The sequence below is a fragment of the Rhinopithecus bieti genome, unplaced genomic scaffold (assembly GCF_001698545.2).
Source record: "Rhinopithecus bieti isolate Rb0 unplaced genomic scaffold, ASM169854v2 scaffold_14700, whole genome shotgun sequence".
In the NCBI taxonomy this organism is placed as follows: domain Eukaryota; kingdom Metazoa; phylum Chordata; class Mammalia; order Primates; family Cercopithecidae; genus Rhinopithecus; species Rhinopithecus bieti.
The window spans coordinates 1543335-1564604 of NW_016808194.1; the positions used below are offsets into that span (position 1 = coordinate 1543335).

Sequence of the window (21270 nt, forward strand, 5' to 3'; positions counted from 1 at the left end):
TCGGCCTCCCAAAGTGCTGGGATTACAGGCTTGAGCCACCGCGCCCGGCTTCAGTTTGTATTTTTAAAGGAGTTAAATGATCTCTTTTCTATAATTCCATTTCATTGATGCCACTTACCACATTGTTTTGTGGTTAATTGGACAAGGCTCTTTCTCCAAAATTGTGAACCTTGTGGTGGCAGGTAATTACTGAGCACGTGCTGTATACTACTGCTTGTTTAGTTATGTAAACATTTTTAAAAATAAAATGTATAAATTGAATGGATCTGCTATGCTTAACGTTTTTCTTGATTTTAATAAAATATCAATTGCAGTAGCAAACAATACTTTTCTTTCATCTTAGCTTGAGTTATAAAATGTAAACTCAAAATGGCCCATATATCATTTAGTATTCTTTTGGTTGCAAATGACATACACTCAGGCTCTGACTAGCTTTAACAATAAAGGGAACTCTTGGGCATGCTTAATTGGAAAATTCAAAGATAGAGGAAGGGCTTTATGACTAGTTGATCCAGTGGTTCAGCAGTATCATCAAAAACCACATTTCTTTCTCTAGAAAGTTCTGCTAAGAATTGACCATATCGTTTGTTTCTCTTCAAAGCTGTAGGCCAGTAACAGGATTATATGTCCAATAGGAAGAGCGAGGAAGAGAGGGCGAGCGAGAGAGACAGAGAGAGTGTGTATGTTCATGCATACACACATTCACACACTTCTATTCTTCTTTTTAAGTTCCTAAAATTAATTTTTAGTGGATCAGCTTTGGTCCCATACCCACTCTTGAACCAATGATTATGGCCAGGGAAATTGATTGGATTCATTGGCTTAATCAACTTATCATCTCTTTGCCTGAATTCCCAAACTGGAAGTAGGGACAGTTCCTCCTAAAGCACATAGATTATATGGAAGTGGAAGGAGGGGAAGGGGATAAATAGATTCTGGGTGTGCTAATTATCTGTTAATGAAGGCATATTTCATGCTAATATGTAATGGTTAATATGTATACTGTATGAGTATTCAGTAATAATTTGTGTGGAAGATGATATTTGGTTTTATATCCTTGAAATATGAAAATGTTTCCACTCTTTCTTAGACCAGAATTTTTATGTAAAAGCAGAATTTTTACTCTAATGCAAATTGCCTGACAGTATGCCAAAACTGTTTGTCAGTGGTGCTCTGTGTTAGTTCTTTATGATGTTTTGGTCAGTCTGGTGTTCTAATTGCCAGATGGAACTGTGATCAGAGAAATTCATTCTGAACCACCACATTAGTTCTTTTAATGAATAAAAGCCACCTATCTCAAAAGTTGATCAGTTGAAAAGATAAGTCACTATACTTAGTCACTATATATCTAGTTATTGTACATAATTCAAATGCTCTACTCCTGCACCCTCCGTGGTCAAATCTTAAATTATCAGTTTTACTGAACTATTTGGAGAAGGAAAAAAGTACACAAAAGTATTAGAGTAGGATATAAAATTCAAATAATTTTACAGATAGAACATACAACTTCAAAGTATTGACATTTTATGCTGTGTTTACTCTTCCCTCACCATTAGTTGGAAAATACAGTCATGTACTGCTTAAGGACTGAGATACGTTCTGAGAGATGCATCATTAGGCCATTTCATCGTTGTCTGAACAGCATAGTGTACTTACACAAACCTAGATAGTATAGCCTACTTCACATCCATGCTATATGGTCTAATCTATATATGTGGCAGATGACTGTATAAGCAATATTGACCCTTTGCAGATGGGATATCCACATCAGCCAAATTATTTTTTGCTGGAAGAAATATGGCAGAATTTTCTTTTTCTTTTCTTTTTTTCTTTCTTTTTTCTTTTTTCTTTTTTTTTTTTTTTGACACAGAGTCTCACTCTGTCGCCAGGCTGGAGTGCAGTGGCGTGATATTGGCTCACTGCAACATCCACCTCCCGGGTTCAAGTGATTCTCTGTCTCAGCCTCCCGAGTAGCTGGGACTATAGGTGTGTGCCACCACACCCAGCTAAGTTTTGTATTTTTAGTAGAGATGAGGTTTCACCATGTTGGCCTAGATGGTCTTGATCTCTTGACCTCGGGAACCACCTGCCTTGGTCTCCCAAAGTGCTGGGATTAAAGGCTTGAGCCACTGTGCCCAGCCAGAATTTTGTAATTCCATAACGTCAGGTTAATAAAAGCTACAGAATTGTGTTTCCTACTCTTAACTTTTCAGATACTATCCCTGTTATTAATGATGAAAACTGAGGTTCAAAATGTTATTTATTTAGGCTCATTGTTTATAAGATAGAGACAGGATTTAAAAGTATATCTTTCCAGGCAGTATTTGAGGACCATGTCTGAGAATTGGCCTTTCTGGGAAATAACCTCATTTTTTAAATGAAAATATAACCCTTTTTAAGATGAAAATACCTATGCTATTTTTTTCTCTGCTGTAGTTTTTCTTACGTAATTAAAATTGTGTGTGTATGTTTTAATTAATGCTTATATTAAACTGTCTTTATTTTCAGACTCTTAGGGTTCCTCTCAGTTTGAAGTATTCCTGCCCTTCTGAAAGCACATGGAAACTAGCAGTATCCTCTCTCCTCAAAGTTCTTTCTATTGGGCTACCTGTTGCCCGGCAGCATGCTTCTTCTGGAAAATTTGACAGTATGTGGCCAGAACTAGCCAATACTTTTGAAGATTTTCTCTTTACTAAAAGGTCAGCTCATTCATTTTAAAAATTAAGACAATCTTTCAAGAAGTGGCACATTATATCTTCAGTTGCTCTAAAAACAGTTGTCTTTATTCATTAACAAAGTAATTGATTATTAAGGTTGCTAGATTGTATTAAAAACACACCTGGATTAGCCATTTATCCATTGGGTACATATCCATGAACAATGGAGATTTTGCTTTTGTATTATTTTGGTTATAACACAGGAATATCATATATAAAACAATACGAATGCATCATATTTAAGCATTTTAACTTAATAAAACTAAGACGATTCATTTTTTAATTTGATGCCCATTGAGCATTACAAGAGAAAAACAATGTTAGAAAATTAGTGCATTACCAGAATAAATCGGATGAGTGGCAATATAATGATCAGCTCTTTAAGATGTTTAGATTTGTCAGGGAATAACAATTTTCATTGTATGGTATCTAATTTAAAGCTTGTATTTAGGATGCTATTTTGACCCCTCACTGAACTGCTTACTGTAGGATGATTGGAACACCGACTACGTTTTTTGAATGAAGAATTTGCTGAGGTCCACCTAGAGCTGTGCTATTCAGTACAGTAGCAATCACTAGTTACAAATGACTAATTAAAACCAAACTTTAAATAAAATTAAAATTTTCTTCAGTCTCTCTAGGCATGTTTTAAGTACTCATTGCCATGGGTGACTAGCAGCTGCCACACTGGGTAGAGTAGATTATTGGACATTTCCATCATAGAAAGTTGTGTTGGGCAGGACAGATCTAAAGCGTGCCCTTTTACTAAATGTAGATTTGTCTGTAATAGCTGTAATAACCAGGCATTGTTTAATCCTTCTAGCACACATAATTATCCTTTGTGTTACAATGGTGAAATTCTTTTCTGATACAGAGCCTTGCTCTGTTGCCCAGACCCAAGTGCAGCGGTGTGATCACAACTCACTGCAGCCTCGACCTCCCAGACTCAAGCAATCCTCTCACCTCAGCCTCCTGAGTAGCTAGGACCACAAGTGCATGCCACCACACCTGGCTAATTTTTAAAATTTTTTGTAGAGATGGAGGGTCTCACTATGTTGTCTAGGTGTCTTGAACTCCTAGGCTCAAGTGATCCTCCCACTTCGGCCTCACAAAGTGCTGGGATTACAGACATGAGCCACTGCACCTGGCCAATTTTTTAAATGTTTGTATCCATCAATCATTTTTTGATATTGTAGAATAATACTGTCTACTGCTAAATAACTGTTTAACATTATTAGTTTGAAACCACTTAAATTATGGGTGTGATGTAGTTGAAGAAAAAACTACATTGGCATATGGATAATGATTGAGTCCACAACAGAATGAATTAACTGAAAAAAATTTTCTTTACTATTCTAATATGATTTAATTATTCAGTAAAGAAAATTTCTAGGGTGCAGAATATTAACTTGCATTTCCCCTATAAAAGTTTGTCTTGTATTTCAGAATTTAAAATAATAATAGGTGATCCTAATTTCTGTCTTGCAAGTGGTCAGACTTTGTTTTGTATTTTATATGTTTTTCACTTCTAGAAATGTTATTGATACCAATGTAAGCATACTGTGTTTCTGAAGGAAAAATTATATGCACTCATAAACTATATTCAAACAAATTATGTTTTCATCTTTAAAATAACTCTGAAAATTTGAGTTCCTTCATAGACCTGAGTCACTTAATTTGTGTCAAGCACATAGGTTGAGAAATTTAAATTTTTCCTTTTATTTTCTAATTGTCTATATATGCTTAATGCCCCATTAACAAATTGAATAAGCTTTCAGATCAGCTTTTTTTTTTTTTTTTTTTTGCAATGAGTAAAACTTCTTTAAGTATTGCTTTCCCTAGCCAGGTGTGGTGACACACCTGTAATCCCAGCTACTTTGGGAGGCTGAGGTGGGAGGATTGCTGAAGCCCAGGAGTTCAAATCCAGCCTGAACAACATAGCAAGATCCTGTCTATATAAAAAAAAAAACTTTTTCTATGTAAAATAATATTTTATATAATTTTGTATCAATGCAGTTGTATAATTTCATTTAAAATTTTAGCTCTAAATTTAGAAGTTTTGTTTGCTTGTTTTGTTTTCTTGAGACAGTTTTCTGCTATCTTCCTTATTCTTGAGTTTCTTATTAAATATTCTTCACTTTCTGGATTTTATTCTTATTTTATTAAATCCCATTTTCCGGAGAGTTTTTTAATATAGAAAAGTGAACACTGGAACCAACGACCAAATAATAGTATTTTACATAATATTGTATCAATGTAGTTGTATAATTTCATTTCAAATATTTTGCTTGATTATGACTCTACTTACCTTAAAGGTTTGAATATGTTTGGTGTGTTGGAAAATACATTACTTAAGAAGCAGCCAGCATAGTGGATAAGAGCATTGGCTTGGCAACCAGACTACCTGGATTCAAATCCCAGTAGTACTACTTTGTACTGCTTTTTAGACAAGTTATTAAACCTTTCAGTGACTCATTTTTCTCACTGTTAAATGTCAGTAATAATGCTGCCTAATTTATAGGGTTATTTTGAGGATTAAATCACTTAAAATGAGTGAATGCTTAGAATAGTACCTGGCATGTAAATACTCTAAAATGCTTGTTACCACTATTATTGTCATTAATGTTTTTTCTTTCTTTTAGAAAAGGTGACATTATGCATGTTAATTCCTATGAAACAACTATATTTTAAACCAGAATTCTAAAGGCCAAAACTCTAAATAACTGAGACTTAGAAATTTAGCTCTAAATTTGGAGGTTTTTGTTTTATTAAGACAATGTCTTGATTTGTCACCCAGACTGCAGTGAAGTCGCATGTTCATGGCTCACTGCAGCCTTGACCTCCTGACCTCAAGTGATTCTCCTACCTCAGCCTCCCTTGTAACTCAGACTATAGGCGTACACCACCACACCCAGCTAATTTTTGTATTTTTTTGTAGAGACGGGATTTTGCCATGTTGCCCAGGCTTGGAGTTACTTTTAATGGCTAAAAAATAATAAAACTTCTAAATTCAGCCCTCAAGTAACACAGTATCAGTATTCCAAGTTGTGGTTATTCTAGTTACAGACTTAAGCTTTCTACTCCATGGAGTAGTTGATGAACACACTAAATTGAGAGTCAGGAGACCTGTGACCTGGTTCTGACTTGCTGTCTACTTTCTGTTGATCGTGAGCTGGTCCTTTCCCATCACTAGGCATTATTTTCTTTATTTGAAAGACAAAAAGAAGGCCAGCCGGAGTGTGTAATCCCAGCACTTTGTAAGGCCAAGTTGGGAGGATTGCTTGGGCCCAGGAGTTTAACACCAGCCTGGGCAACATAGTGAGACTCCGCCTCTACAAAAAAATTTTAAAATTAGCCAGGTGTGGTGACGTGTGCCTGTAGTCCCCACTACTTGGGATGCTGAGGTGGGATGATCGCTTGAGCCTGGGAGGTTGAGATTGCAGTGAGCTGTGATTATGCCACTGCACTCCAGCCTGGGCAACAGAGTGAGACCCTGTCCCAAAAAAGAAAGATGAAAAGTTATTTGTTGGAGTAATTGTAAAGGTCCTTGAATGTTTTAAACAGCCTTTTAACTTACAGCTTATATTGGATAAAGCCAGTTTAGTTTTGTTTCATAGATCAAGAATACTTTAAAGCTCAAATTGAAAGCTTTTATTGGTCAGTTGATACTAAAATGCAGTGTTAAGAGAACTTAAAACCATGCACATTTTCACAGTTTCATGAGAACAGGTTTTCTCTTTGTTTTTGTTTTCTAAATAATTGATAACTTTAGAGGTCATAAACTTTTAGATTTTAAACTTTACTTAATGCCACATAGGTACTATGTTCTATAGCTGAAGTTTATCAGTAGTATTTGAAGAGTAGCAAGATTATTTTGGAATGTTGCTTGGAATGACAAGACTTAATGAATTTAAATAAGACTAATACTTGATTATTTTTTATATTGGTACCTTTATAAATCCTTTAACCTAATTTATACTCTAAGACTTTAAGAATAAACATCTCTCTCTCTCTAATATTCCCCAACCTTTTTGATCTGCAAGATGCTTTGGCAAGGGAATACAGTAACACAGAAACTACAAATAAAATCAACTAGAAGAAAAGAAAGCCTTTGCGTGTCATAGAGGGCTATTATAAGTAAACAGTTTAAGAGAAAGAAAAAGTCAAAATTGAAAAACATAAGGACTGCAATTTGGTAAACACTTGAAGTCTGTTAGAAATTCATTCAGCCAACTTTGAATACCAAAACATGGTAGTTATCAAAGGAGACATAATGGGTGAGTGGGAAGTTATACAATTAATGATCTGTGGACCTTACATTAAAAATCACAAAGTACTGTGCAAAAGAATTGAAAACACATGTTCACACAAAAACTTGGACACTAATGTTCATAGCAGTGTTATTCATAGTAGCAAAAAAGTGAAAATAACCCAAATGTTTATCAACTGCTGTATAAATTGAATGTAGTATATTCATGCAGTGGAATATTATTCAGCCATAAAAAAGGATGAAGTGCTAATGCATGCTCTAACATGGATGAACATTTAAAACATAATGCTAAGTGGAAGAAACTAGACACAAAAGGCCATGTATTGTATGATCTAGTTTATGGGATATATCCAGAGCAACAAATCCATAGAGACAAAGTAGATTTATGGTTCCCAGGAGTGGGGGGAAGGGAGATAAGGGCGAGCGATTCCTTATGGGTACAGAGTTTTTTTGGGGGGGTGATCAAAATATTCTGGAATTAGAAATGGTGATGTTTGTACAACTTTATGAATATACTAAGGAACACTAAATTGTATATTTTAAAAGGGTGAATTTTATAATATGTAGATTATATTGCAACAAAATTTTAATGTCATACAGAGAGAACTGACAAAAGTACAAATAACACTTTATCAGTTTGAAGGCTCTTTTTTATTTTAAATAAAGATTCATGAAAATAAATTTTTAAAGATTACTGTAGTTTTCAAATTTAAGGAATTTAAAATCTTACATGACTCATTTGTAACCTGCAGTATTGACCATTTTCCCTTATAATTTATACGTAAATTCTGTTAATCAGCATTTTAAAAGCTTGATCGATGTTTTGATATGTTTGCTAGTTATAAATTAAATAACTATTAGTTATTCAGTTTTTAGTTTTATATGCTACTCTCTTCCCTCATCATATGATATCTTAAAAATCTAGTTCAGTGTTTCTGATATATGATCCAAATAGTATTAATGTTATTAATGTGTGTTGAAATAAACACACTAATATACCTTAGCACATGCTGTACACACTAAAAGTATTAATATTATTAGTGTGTATAGTTCTATAACATAGAAACATACTATAATATAGAAACAATATAGAAACACTGAACTATAATATAGAAATATACACACTAATAATATAGAAACATACACAGTAATAATATTATTTTTTTTTTTGCTTCTTCATTTTTTGTTGATAATCAACTCATCCTTAGTTACCTCCACCATCATCACAAATCTTTTAATATTACTAAGCCCTTACCTTCCTTGGTTATAAATTAAACACAACTTTTGTCTCTAGAGATGCAGATATAGTCTGTGAAGCTGCTTTGATGGCAGTGATTGTGAAATTCCTCTGATTGGTTCAGGTTTGGGTAAATTTCTTTCAATTTTTTCCTCTAGTTCCTACTACCAATTTATAGTTAGCTTAGGACTTGGACACCAGAATCTAAGTTCCATGAGAAATGGACTGAGTCTATCTTGTTCACAGCTAGATCTTGAACACCCAAGAATATAATACCTGATGCAAAGTAGTTGGTACTCAGTAGATATTTGTTGAATGAAAAATGTCCAAATCAATGAAACCACAGTCTGATGCCCATATATTCCTGTATACAAAATTGTACATTATACTTAATATACAGAAGTGTATATTAAACCTAAATGTTCTAATACTATTTTTACATCTACAACATAAAAAAGAATAATGTAGGTTCAAATATCAGATAAATCTAGGTTTAGATTGTGGCCTTGTCATTTACTTAAAGTGTGTTCCCGGGCATATTAGTAGGGATTCTAAGTTTCAGTTCCCTCTTCTGTTGATTATGTGATAATTACTACATGGAATTGCTATGGGAGATTAATACAAATAAAGCTCATAGTACAGTGGCTGTCTAACTTTTTAGCTGTCATTATTCTAACAGTTATTACTATCCTCTTCTCAACTATTTTTAAATAGTATCTCGCTGTTTTGTTAACTTTATGTCCATTTTACTGTTCACTCTTATGAGCCACAGTCTGGAATCCACCTTGGTTCTCTCAGAACTATTGATTTCCTTTGTTCTTGTTGGAACAATTTTCTGCTTTAGAAAATCTGCATCAGTCCTCTTCTTTACAGATTTTCTCTCTTTATTTTAAAGATCTTTAATCCATTGTATTTGTTACAAATTAATGACTAATGGACTGTCTCTGAGTGAATAATTCAGCAGCTTCACTAAGGCTCTTTTAAATAACCACCAATATAAGTGAATTCAAGTAACACCACAATGGTAACTTCTGCTCTGCTGCAGATGATATATCTTTACCTTTCATTGTTTTTTCATTCATAATATCAAAAGAAGTTTAGTTCTACAGATTTTATTTAGTTCAAGATTGGACCTAGTGTTTTTGTAGTTAGAGTATCATGTTTGTAATTAGCTTAATCGTTTAAACTAATTACTTTAATTTATAATATTACTCTTCTAAATAAATAATAATGCCCCAACCTGGGTTGGAAGACATAATTTTTTGACATTTGAATACTGTTTATCTATTTTATTTGTATTTGCAGGGAATATTTTATCTTTAAAAATCAAGTGTTTTGTTTATTTTTTTAGCATACCTCCAGATAATCTCTCTATTCAAGAGTTTCAAAGAAATGAAAATATTGATGTCGAGGTAAGGAAGCTATTTAAAATGTTTTCCTGTGACCATTTTTGAAACCAAATAGTAAAAGTGTTTTTGAACTATACAGTTGCTTTTCGAATAAAGTAATAGGTTAAGATTAAAACTGAAAGCATTAAAACTCTTACAGGTTAAATGTTGATGTTTAAAGGACTGACATTTTAGAAGTGACTTCCTTAAATTTGTTACAGTCTTGTGCTTTGTGCATGTTGTCCCAATACTTAGTTGTGTTCATTTAATAAGTTTAAAAAGAGTTGATTCAGTGAAATAAATCCATCAGTCAGGGGCATGTATTTGAGAGCTTCCTCTGCAGTTTGACATACCAGATGTTTCTGGTTCAAATTAATCAGTTGCTTGAATTTTTCAATTTTTAATCAGCTGTATATACAGCCTCTGGAATTCTTAAATCAAATAGTGTTTTTTAAAGAATATATTTTGAGGCCAAGCGCAGTGGTTCATGCCTGTAATCCCAGCACTTTGGGAGGCTGAGGTGGGCGGATCACAAGGTCGGGAGATCAAGACCATCCTGGCTAACTCGGTGAAACCTGGTCTCTACCAAAAATACAAAAAATTAGCCAGGCGTGGTGGCGGGCACCTGTAGTCCCAGCTACTCGGGAGGCTGAGGCAGGAGAATGGCGTGAACCCGGGAGGCGGAGCTTGCAGTGAGCCGAGATCACGCCACTGCACTCCAGCCTGGGCGACAGAGCGAGACTCCGTCTCAAAAAAAAAAAAAAGAATATATTTTGAGGCTGGGAATGGTGACTCATACTTGTAATCCTAGTGCTTTCAGAGGCTGAGGCAGGAGGATTGCTTGAGACCAGGAGTTTGAGACCAGCCTATGCAACATAGCAAGACACCATCTCTACAAAAAAAAAAAATTTAAGTTAATTGGGCATGGTGGTTCACACCTGTAGTCCTAGTTACTTAGGAGACTGAGGTGAGAGGATCACTTGAGCTCAGGAGATGGAGGCTTCAGTGAGCTACGACTGTAACACTGTGCTTCAGCCTGGGCAACAGAGCAAGACCCTATCTCTAAAAAAATAAAAGTAAAAAATAAGAAATATATTTTAAGGATTGTAAATGGAATTTAAATAAGCAGCTCTTGTGGTTGTGGATTTTTTTGTTGATGGTTAGGGTTTGGGAGGTTTTTTTTCTTTAAGTGGGATAGAGGAACTATAATATACATTTGGCTGGGTGCGGTGGCCCATGCCTGTAATCCCAGCACTTTGGGAGGCGGAGGTGGGCAGATTACGAGGTCAAGAGATCAAGACCGTCCTGGCTAACATGGTGAAACCTCATCTCTACTTAAAAAAAAAAAAATTAGCCGGGTGTGGTGGCGGGCCCCTGTAGTCCCAGCTACTCAGGAGGCTGAGGCAGGAGAATGGCGTGAACCCAGGAGGTGGAGCTTGCAGTAAGCCGAGATTGCGCCACTGCACTCCAGCCTGGGCAACAGAACGAGACTCCGTCTCAAAAATAAATAAATAAATAAATGAATAAAGTATACATTTAAAATGCATAGGCATTATATGGAAACAAAATATTGCCTTTTGTGCCATTACTGTATTAAAGCTCTTGTGGACTTTAAAGGGCAAAATAACATACTACATGTTAGAAGTAAACTATTTGACAAAAATGAATATAACTTTAATTTCTCTTACAGCTGATAGTTTTGGTTATAAAAGTGATTTAAATGTTATTCTTAATCCTATTTTGAATATTTTAATTCTAACATGGGTAAATTTTCATATGCTGACTGTTTTTCTCTAGAACCCTATTTGCAGTTATCATGCTGAAGATCAACATTTGTCCAAATAGTAAACAGTTATGGTACTGACTATTTTGTATTAAAGTTACTAAGACAGATGAGAGAAACAGATTAGTAGTCATCCTGTATGTTAACATTAAAATGTTTGTGTATTTCTTTAAAGAAGAGTTCTTTAACTGATTTTCATTTAAAGTAAAATTTAAATTTTAGTCTAGAAATTATTGTAGTCAGTCTCTTTCAAGCAAAACAATACATTTGCATTTGCCCCTCTTGTTTTAGGTAGTTCAGCTTATCAGCAATGAGATACTACCTTATGCCAATTTTATTCCTAAGGAATTTGTTGGTCAAATAATGACAATGCTTAACAAGGGCTCAATACATTCTCAGTCATCTTCATTTACAGGTATGTTATTTTAATTTTTTTAAGTATTAGAAGTACTTTTGAAGAAACTGACAGTAGAAATGTTCAATCCTATGATTTTGGTAATGTAAACTGAAGAATGGTAAGGTGATTTTTAGGATTGTAATATAGAACTAAGCTTTATGAGGAGAAATGTTATGACGTGACTATTCTGTGGAATAGAATGTTTTTATTCCATGTTTCCATTCTGTGGAATACTGTGTTTCTGATCATGTATCAGAAACACTGAACTAAATCTTTTAAATATCGTAATTGCAAACTGTGAAGAATTAAATTGCAGAGCACTTTGTGGAATCCATGGATGTCACTGCAGGCTGACACAAGTTACCAGTTTTGTGAAGTCATAGATTGGAAAGGAATATAAAAATATGAATGTATATTCTGCCACTTAGCAGTCAATTAACTTTTGATTCTCAGTTTTGTAATCTTTAAAATGGAGATATTAACACCATCTTCTCAGGACTATAAATTATAGAGTTCATTTTAAAAAATAAGATGCCTCAACATTTTTTAAGTGAATTAACATTTACTCAGTGCCAACTATGTACAAGATACTGTACTAGAGTGTTATCTCATTTCTCACAACATTTCTGTGAGGATAGGTACGACCATATTACAGGAAAGAAAATTGATTTAGAAAGGTTGAAAAAATAAACTGCTCACAATCTTAGGACTAGAGGCCAAATTCATGCTTAAAAAGGAACTACATACTTCTTTTCATGATGTCATGCTGCCTTAATTGGGAACTGATATATAAATTACTGTTTGTTATTAATTCTCTTTTTCTAAACCTGAGCTCAAGTCTTAAATTGTGACATCAGCCAGGTGCAGTGATTCATGCCCATAATCCCAACATTCTGGGATCTCTAGGTGGGAGGATCGCCTGAGGCTTCAAGTTTAAGACCAGCCTGGGCAGCATAGTGAGACTGCCTCCATCTCTACAAAAAGTTTTAAAATTAGCTGGGCATGGTGACACATGCCTGTAGTCCTAGCTACTCGGGTGGCTGAGGTGGGATGGCTTGAGCCCAGGAGGCTGAAATGACAGAGTTATGATTGAACCACTGCATTTTAGAGTGCACTCTGGGCAACAGAGCAAGACTCTTGTCTCATATATATGTATATATGATTTAAAAACTACACTTTGGGAGGCCAAGACGGGCAGATCACTTAAGGTCAGGAGTTCAAGACCAGCCTGACCAACATGGTGAAACCCTGTGTCCACTAAAAAGAAAAAAATTAGCTGGGTGTGTTGGCATGTGTCTGTTATCCCAGCTACACATGCAACTGAGGCAGGAAAATTGCTTGAATCCGGGAAGCAGAGGTTGCTGTGAGCCGGCATCACACTACTGTGCTCCAGCCTGGGAGACAGAGTAAGACTGTCTCAAAAAGAAAAAAGAAAAAAAAAAAAACTATAAATTTGTGCCATGCAGATCCTTAATCCTCAGAATTTACTAGAGCCTTAACTAGCTTCTCCTATTTTGTGCTGAGCATTTTAAAGAGCATTTATGTGTACAGTTTGACCACTAGATGTCTCTCATACTGCTTACTTCACATACTAGGTTTTTTTTTAGCCCAGTTTTTAAAACTGGCCTGGTAAAGTACAGGTTTAGCAAACATGAGAATCTCAGGGGGAAAATTTTAAAGCCCACTTATCTTAACGTAGCCAACTTTTATTATTAAGAGTATGTGAAAATATTTAATTTTTAATAAAATACACATTCAGAACAATATTCACAATTAGGCATAAATGTTCAAAGTTAAATAAGGGCTGTTGAGTTACCAAGTATACTTTTCCTGGCAGTTTTCTGATAATATATCTTGCTATTTATAGTATTAAATTTATCAAGACAAGAAAGGTGCATGGACATTCTTTCAGTGACTTTGCCATATGACGCATGTCTTCTCAGCATTAACTTGGAGTTTTCTAACACCTGGGAAAGCTTCACGTGTGAGTCCTTCACCACCACAACAATGCTCCTGCTCGTTCCTCTCATCAGACAAGGGCAATTTTGCAAGAGTTTCAATGAGAAATCATTAGGCATCCACTTTACAGTTGTAATTTGGCTCCTTTTGGCTTATTTTTGTTTCGGATCTTAACATACCATTGAAGGACAGCCTTTGTCTTCAGTTAATAGTGTAAAAAAAATAGCATTGACATGGTTAAATTCCCAGGACCTCAGTTTTTTACAGATAAACTAAATGGCTGGTATCATCATCGCTTACAAAAGTGTCTTGTACTTGATTGAGCTTATGTTGAGAAATAAAGTTTGTAGTTTTCATTTAAAAAAAAACAACTTGGCGTTTTCCTTAAACATATACATACAAAACTGTTCCTTGCTAAACAAGGCCAACCTGTAAACACAGAGGTTCCAGTGATGATTGGCCTTTTGCTTTTAAGTATGATCTGATAGTCAGAGCTCACAGACATTTGAGGAAATTCTCTAACACAAAAGAGAAAGACCAAAACAACTGAAGAGGGAGTAAAAGACATTGAGAGGAAACAGATAAAATGCGCAGTCACTGAAAGCATAAAACTACAGTTAGGATGATCAAAGAGATAAAAGACTACAGCAATGAAACAATTTTAAAATGCTATATAAAAAGAGCAGTAGAAAAAGAAGGCTGGGCACGGTGGCTCCCAGCATTTGGGAGGCCAAGGCAGGAGGCTCACAGGAGTTTGAGACCAGCCTAAGCAACATGGCAAAACCCCATCTCTGCAAAGAATACAAATATTAGCTGGGCGAGATAGTACATGACTGTAGTCCCAGCTACTTGGGAGGCTGAGGTGGGAGGATCACCTGAGCCCAGGAGAATAAAGCTGCAATGAGCTGTGATTGCGCCGCTGCACTCCAGCCTGGTGACAGACTAGAGACTCTGTCTTTTTCAAAAACAAGAAAACAAGACAAGAAAGAACTCATAGAAACTAAAGATGTGATGACAAGTTTAGTGAAAGGTTGAAAGGAGAAGTAAAATGAATCCAGGGAGTCTAACATCTGACAAAGAGAGAACAACGAAAATCTAGGAGAAGGAATTATCAAGGAAATAAACTGAAGAACTGAAGAAAAAAACTTCCAGATTAAAAATAGTCAGTGCCAAAAACAGTGAAAGAAAAAAGACCCACAATCAGGCATGTCATTATGAAGTATCAGAATACCTGGGATAAAGATAAGACCCTAAAAGATTTCAGAAGGCAAAAAAAAAGTTCAGTACAAAAGACATTGGAGGCCAGGCACAGTGACTTATGCCTGTAATCCCAGCACTTTCGGAGGGCAAGACAGGTGATCGCTTGAAGTCAAGAGTTCAAGACTATCCTGGCCAACACAGTGAAACCCTGTCTCTACTTAAAAAAAATACAAAAATTAGCCAGGTGTGTGCCTATAGTCCCAGCTACTCGGGAGTCTGAGGTGGGAGGATCTCTTGAACCTGGGAGGGGGAGGTTGCAGTAAGCTGAGGTCATGCCACTGCACTCCAGCCAGGGCAACAGAGTGAAGACCCTGTCTCAAAAAAAAAAAAAAAAAAGAAAAAGAAACCACACACACACACACACACACACACACACACACACACACACACAAAACAGACATTGGAATTCTCAGAGGCAGTATTGGATGCTAAAAGACATTGAAGCCGTTGTAAATGGAAAGGACTTTTAACATGGAAGCTCCATGTTAAAAACTCATACTGTTGGCCAAGTATGAGTGTAAAACAGTAATTCTCCAATTTCAGCATGCATCATAATCAACCAGAGGATAAGCAATTGCTGAACTGTACCCCCTGAATTTCTGATTCAGTAAGACTGGGCGGCATGTGAATGTACGTTTCTAACAAGTTTTCTGGTAATGCTGATGCTGCAGGGCACATTTTTGAGTACCATAATATGTGACATTTTCAGAGGTACATGATCTCAAAAGTTTTACTTCTCATTCATTCTTTCTTAGAAAGCTACTTCAAAATATGCTCTGTAAAAACAAAGTGGTAAACCGAGGAAAAATAAGGCATGAGGCTGGGCGCCGTGGCTCACGCCTGTAATCCCAACACTTTGGGAGGCCAAGTGGGCGGATCACGAGGTCAGGAGATCAAGACCATCCTGGCTAACACAGTGGAACACCAACTCTACTAAAAATACAAAAATAGCTGGGTGTGGTGGCATGTGCCTGTAGTCCCAGCTATTCAGGAGGCTGAGGCAGGAGAATTACTTGAACCCAGGAGGCGGAGGTTGTGGTGAGCCAAGATTGCGCCACTACACTCCTGCCTAGGCAACAAGAGATGACTCCGTCTCAAAACAAAAAAAAAAAAAAAAAGGAGAAAAAGAAGGCATGAGATCTTGGAAGTGGGATCTAACTCAAGAGATAATGGAAACAATTTCCAGGGTGATGGCAAAGACTAGTTTCAGGATATGACAGAACAGCATGTCTAGAGAGCAACTGCCAGACTGGAGCAGAGGTCACATTCCAGGAAAGAAGTTGTTGGGAGAGGGAAAAAGAGAGAAAAAGAGATTACTGCAAGTTTGACCACATGAAAAACTATTGTGAAGTATATTTTATAGTGCTGTTTTATAGTATAGAAAGACCAAGTCAAGAAATATGTTGAATAGAAGTGATGAGGATCTTGCCTTGTTTTTGATCTTGTGAGGGGGAATTTGTTTCTCTCTCTCTCTACACACACACATACACACACAACACAATTTCACTATATGTATGCTATTAGCTATAGGTTGTTCTAGATGCCTTTCACCAGATTGAGGAATTTCCCTCTATTCCTAGTTTGCTAAGCATTGTTATCATTAAAGCTCATTGATTTAACTTTTATTAACCATCAAAATTTGTTAATTTTACAGAAGCAGAGATTGATATTCGTTTGAGAGAGGAATTTTCTAAAATGTGTTTTGAAACATTGCTTCAGTTTTCCTTCAGTAATAAAGTCACAACACCTCAAGAAGGCTACATCTCACGAATGGCACTCTCAGTGCTTTTAAAGAGGTCCCAAGATGTACTACATCGCTATATAGAGGATGAAAGATTAAGTGGTAAATGCCCTCTTCCAAGGTATATATTTCATTTTATTAAGTAAATGTATTGTTGTACTAATTGTTGGTAACAAGGAAAATTCTGAAAAGCAAGTATTTTTGTAAGTGATCTGAACTAAGCTGAAGTTGTTTATAATCTTAGTTATCCCATATGATAAAAATATTCACAGGTTTTCCTACAGATATATTAACATGTTTTGTTATGGGGTACTTTTTTAGACCCGTCATGGAGGTTATGTAACATATGATACATAGGTACCAAATTATCTTTTTGAATTTAAAAAAAAATAAGCTGAATTCCAAAATATATCTTCTTCCAGAGATTTCTAGATAAGGACTTGTGGATCTGTATGAACAGATGATATTATTTCTCTATAGTGAAAATCGTAAATCATATTTTAGGAATATCCTAGTTTGTTTTACAGTCATTTGCAGGTTTCTCTCTGTGTCAGCTAGCCTGATCTTAAGTCTTCTTTTCATCCAATCTGCTTAATTAAGCCCATGGACCTAAACTGATTTATTTCTCATCTATTCAACCTATGTCAGCGGAAGGGGCGCTAGGCTCTCCTAGTCAGCCAAGGCTAATCAGAGTTGGAGTACAGACCAGAATTCAACAAAGGATACAGTCATAAATTAGGGTTAGGTTGCAAATCTACTTTTTTAATGTGGAAATTAGAGTTTAAGACATAGCAAATGAAGCCAACAGAAAATAACATGGGAAAACATAGTTATCAAAGTCAGGAAAGACAAAAATCATTGTTCCCATCTCATAAGGTAGGACTAGAGAGGCAAATCACCAGCATTAAATCTTTGTGCACATTTTAATTTACTTATAATAAATTTCTGAAGTTGGAATTGACCTGTCAAAAGACACAGACATTTTATAGCTTTTGATATGCATTAACCAAATTTCCCAACAGAGATTTATACCAATTTACATTCTCCCAGGAATGTGTGACTGTCCCTTTCCTCAATTTTTAGCATTTTAAAATTATTTGCCAGTTTATCATTTATCTTTTTCTAATTTGGTGAATGAAAAATAGTCATATGGTAGTTTGCTTTCATTTTTTAATTACCAATGCATATTAGCTATTTGTATTTCTTCTTTTAGGATCCAGTGTATTTTGAATTTCTAGAACATAAATTATAACTTCTCATACTCAAATTTATACACAAAAACACTCCAAAGACAGATGTTAGTAATTTGGTTATGGGCATGATTGAAAATTGATTTCTGAAGTATACTTGGAAATGCGGTAATAAGGTTGTTTTGAGTGGAATATTGTTAGAATATATTTATATATTATAAAATATTATTTGATTTCAGAAGAAAACTTTCACTTTATTTTTTAATGTTCTAAGTCTTTACTTTTAACAACTACCTTTAAATTGAGCCTTATTTATAATTGTCCTATGAAGTTATATTGTATCATTCTGTGTTCCTTGCAGTATCATTAAATTGTTTTCTAAAAAGCTACATTGCAACACAATAAAAGACTTAAATACTTACAATAGGAAGTCTTGAAATAGCACCCTGACATGGTATTAGAAAAGTCTTATCTGTAGAATAACACAGATGCACACCAGGAATGGGGAGGGATGAGGGCGGGCCATAGACCAGAAGAGCTTGGTTTCTGTGAGGAGAAAGAAGGGAATCAAGCTAGTCTTGTTGACCCTTTACTCCAAGTTCATTCTTCATTGCTAATGTCTCCAAATAGTGCTACCTTAGGATTGATTTCCAGCATGTTTCTTGTTTGTAGTATTAGAAAGTTAAATAAGTACCATTGTAATTTTGAAGATACTTTCATCAGCATGGTAAAATATATGCCATGTGGTAATAGTAGACTTGTTTCCATTTAACCTTTGGCAAAGCTCTTTTAGTACTAATTAGTTTAAAAAAAAAAAAAAAAAAAGACTTGTAGAGAAGTTTTAAAAGCATATATTATAAAATGTTTTAAGGGCAGAGCACAGTAGCTCATGCCTGTAATCCTAGCACTTTAGGAGGCCGAGGCAGGAGGATCACTTTGCAGGGGGATCACTTGAGCCTAGGAGTTTGAGACCAGCATGGGCAGCATAGCAAGACTTTGTTTCTACTTAAAAAAAAAAAAAATTAGCCAGACAACGTGGCATGCACCTGTAGTCCCAACTACTCAGGAGGCTAAGTGGGAGGATCATTTGAGCCCAAGTCAAGGCTGCAATGAGCTGTGATCTCACCATTGCACTCCAGCCTAAGTAACAGCAAGACCCTGTCTCAAAAAATCAATAAATAAAAATAAAACATTTTAATTTTAAGTAGTTATGTGAAATATCTTACAAATAAATTTAATTTTTCATGAGTAGATTGCCCCACCCCTTTCTTAATTGATAAGTTATGGCAAGAATAACTACAAATTTGATTTGCACACTGAAGTACATATAAATAAAATGATTTTTACTTTTATATGCATTTAAAACTAACATTAACCTTGCATTGTATTGTGTTCAGTATTTTTTAAAAGTTCATCTATTTGCACAAACTTAGTTTAAGAAACAAACACACCTGGTAACTTTAAAATCTTAATGGAAATGATTTCCTATCTCTTTTTTAGGCAACAAGTAACAGAAATTATATTTGTTTTAAAAGCAGTCAGTACTCTTATTGATTCACTTAAGAAAACTCAGCCTGAGAATGGTAAGTGCTTAGAAACTCAGTTATTTTAAATTCATAGCCTTTATGTTCTATTTGTGATGGACTTTTGTATTACTATTAATTTAACTGAATTATAGGAACATAACAGTCATTAGACTTCTTTTCTCCAGTTCTCATGACAACAAAACATCAAGTCCATTAGGATGTCAATTAAGTATAATTAATTTGTAATGTTTTCATTTTTTATGAGGCAGTCTACCTGACTTTTTTTTTTTTTAACTAAATTGTTCTGAAGTCAGGGTATTGCAAGAACAATCCATATTTCATATATTTTTAAATGTAGATCATTGACTTATTTGGGGAGAGATGGAAAAGGGCTTTATCTTCTATTTGTACTGATTTACTTTATAGATACAAACTGTATAAATAATTTTGAATCATTTTTATCATTCTTTCTCATTTATTTGCCCTTTCTGTTATTCATTCCTATCCCGTCCATTCTTTACGTGATAGCCAGAAATGATTTTTCTATAGTAGGGCTTTGATCATTTATTTCCTCATCCTCTCAAAGCAAAAAAGTATTTTTCATTTACTGTTTCCTACCAAGTTGCAAAGAATACTGCACTCTGACTCCATTCTAGTCACACTTTATTTTCCACAATAGATTTCATTTCCCCTACTCTCCACTAAACTAAAATTCTCAATCTTCCCAAATTTTTCCAACCTTTTGTTTATTCCATTATCCAGCGTGTATCAACCTGTTTGGAATACCACCCTACTTTTAAACCTTGTTTTTGATCTCTTAAAGGTAAATAATTCATCTTTTCATTGAATGCAAAGCTTTTTTATGTGTACTTGTCTCGAAGCACTCTATTTGTATTACAATTATGCGTGTACATGACTCATCTCCCTTTACATTGTTAAGATTTTTTGAGAGGATTTTCAGACCATGTTTTGTTCTATTTTGAATCCTCTGCAACATTGCTTTTCAAAGTATGGTTTGTTGGACTAGCCATTGATTGGCTTCAACAGTTTTGTTACTGGTCTGGTACAAGATAGTGAGCTAGCATCAGAATATAAATCAGATGTGTCACTAAACACATGGCTTGGTTCAGCTGACTTTTTTTTATACAAGAAGACATTGGTAAAGAAGAAGGTAGCGTGTTGGTTTACATTCTGGCACAAGCTTATTTTGTAGCAGATTGGTACTTTAAGGAGCATTACTTTCAATACCCAAGAAAAAAGGAGATTCCTAGTAAATTAATGAATGAGTTGTAGGATATTTATTCCTGTCAACTATTATATAAGTGGAGTAAATATGTATTTTTCTTTTCTTAAAATTCACCCATTGGTACTTTGGCCTAGAAAGGGTATTATACTAAATCTTAAGAGGCAGTACACTTTTATTTATTCAACCCAAAGGGAGGGATGGAATTTCTAAGAAAAAGCCTGGGGCAATGTCCTGAATTTATCCTATTAGAGTTCAGATTCGGGTTTTCCTAAAATAGTGTTCTGGGCTGGTGCAGTGGCTCACACGTGCAATCCCAACACTTTGGGAGCCTGAGGTGGGAGGATTGCTTGAGTCTAGCAGTCTGAGACCATCCTGGACAATGTAGTCAGACCCCATCTTTTTTTTTAAAAAACAAAAAAAAAGAAGAACCAGAACGTGTAGAAAGGGAGAAAAGGAAGCAAAAACTCAGTAAAAGGTTATATGTATAAGACATTGTAGTAATGATGATTTAACTAAATGAATGTTAAAAATTGTTTAATAGAGTTTGAATTATGTC

At 35.1% G+C, this 21270-nt stretch overlaps 1 protein-coding gene across 1 annotated transcript in view; it reads left to right on the forward strand.

Annotated features, from left to right (window-relative positions):
• The window catches only part of MON2 (MON2 regulator of endosome-to-Golgi trafficking), a 128758-nt gene that overhangs the window by 103266 nt on the left and 4222 nt on the right, over positions 1-21270 (forward strand). Inside the window, 5 exon segments of the mRNA XM_017885694.1 lie at positions 2509-2699; positions 9576-9636; positions 11687-11810; positions 16666-16873; positions 19443-19525. Coding sequence (XP_017741183.1) covers positions 2509-2699; positions 9576-9636; positions 11687-11810; positions 16666-16873; positions 19443-19525 — 667 coding nt within the window.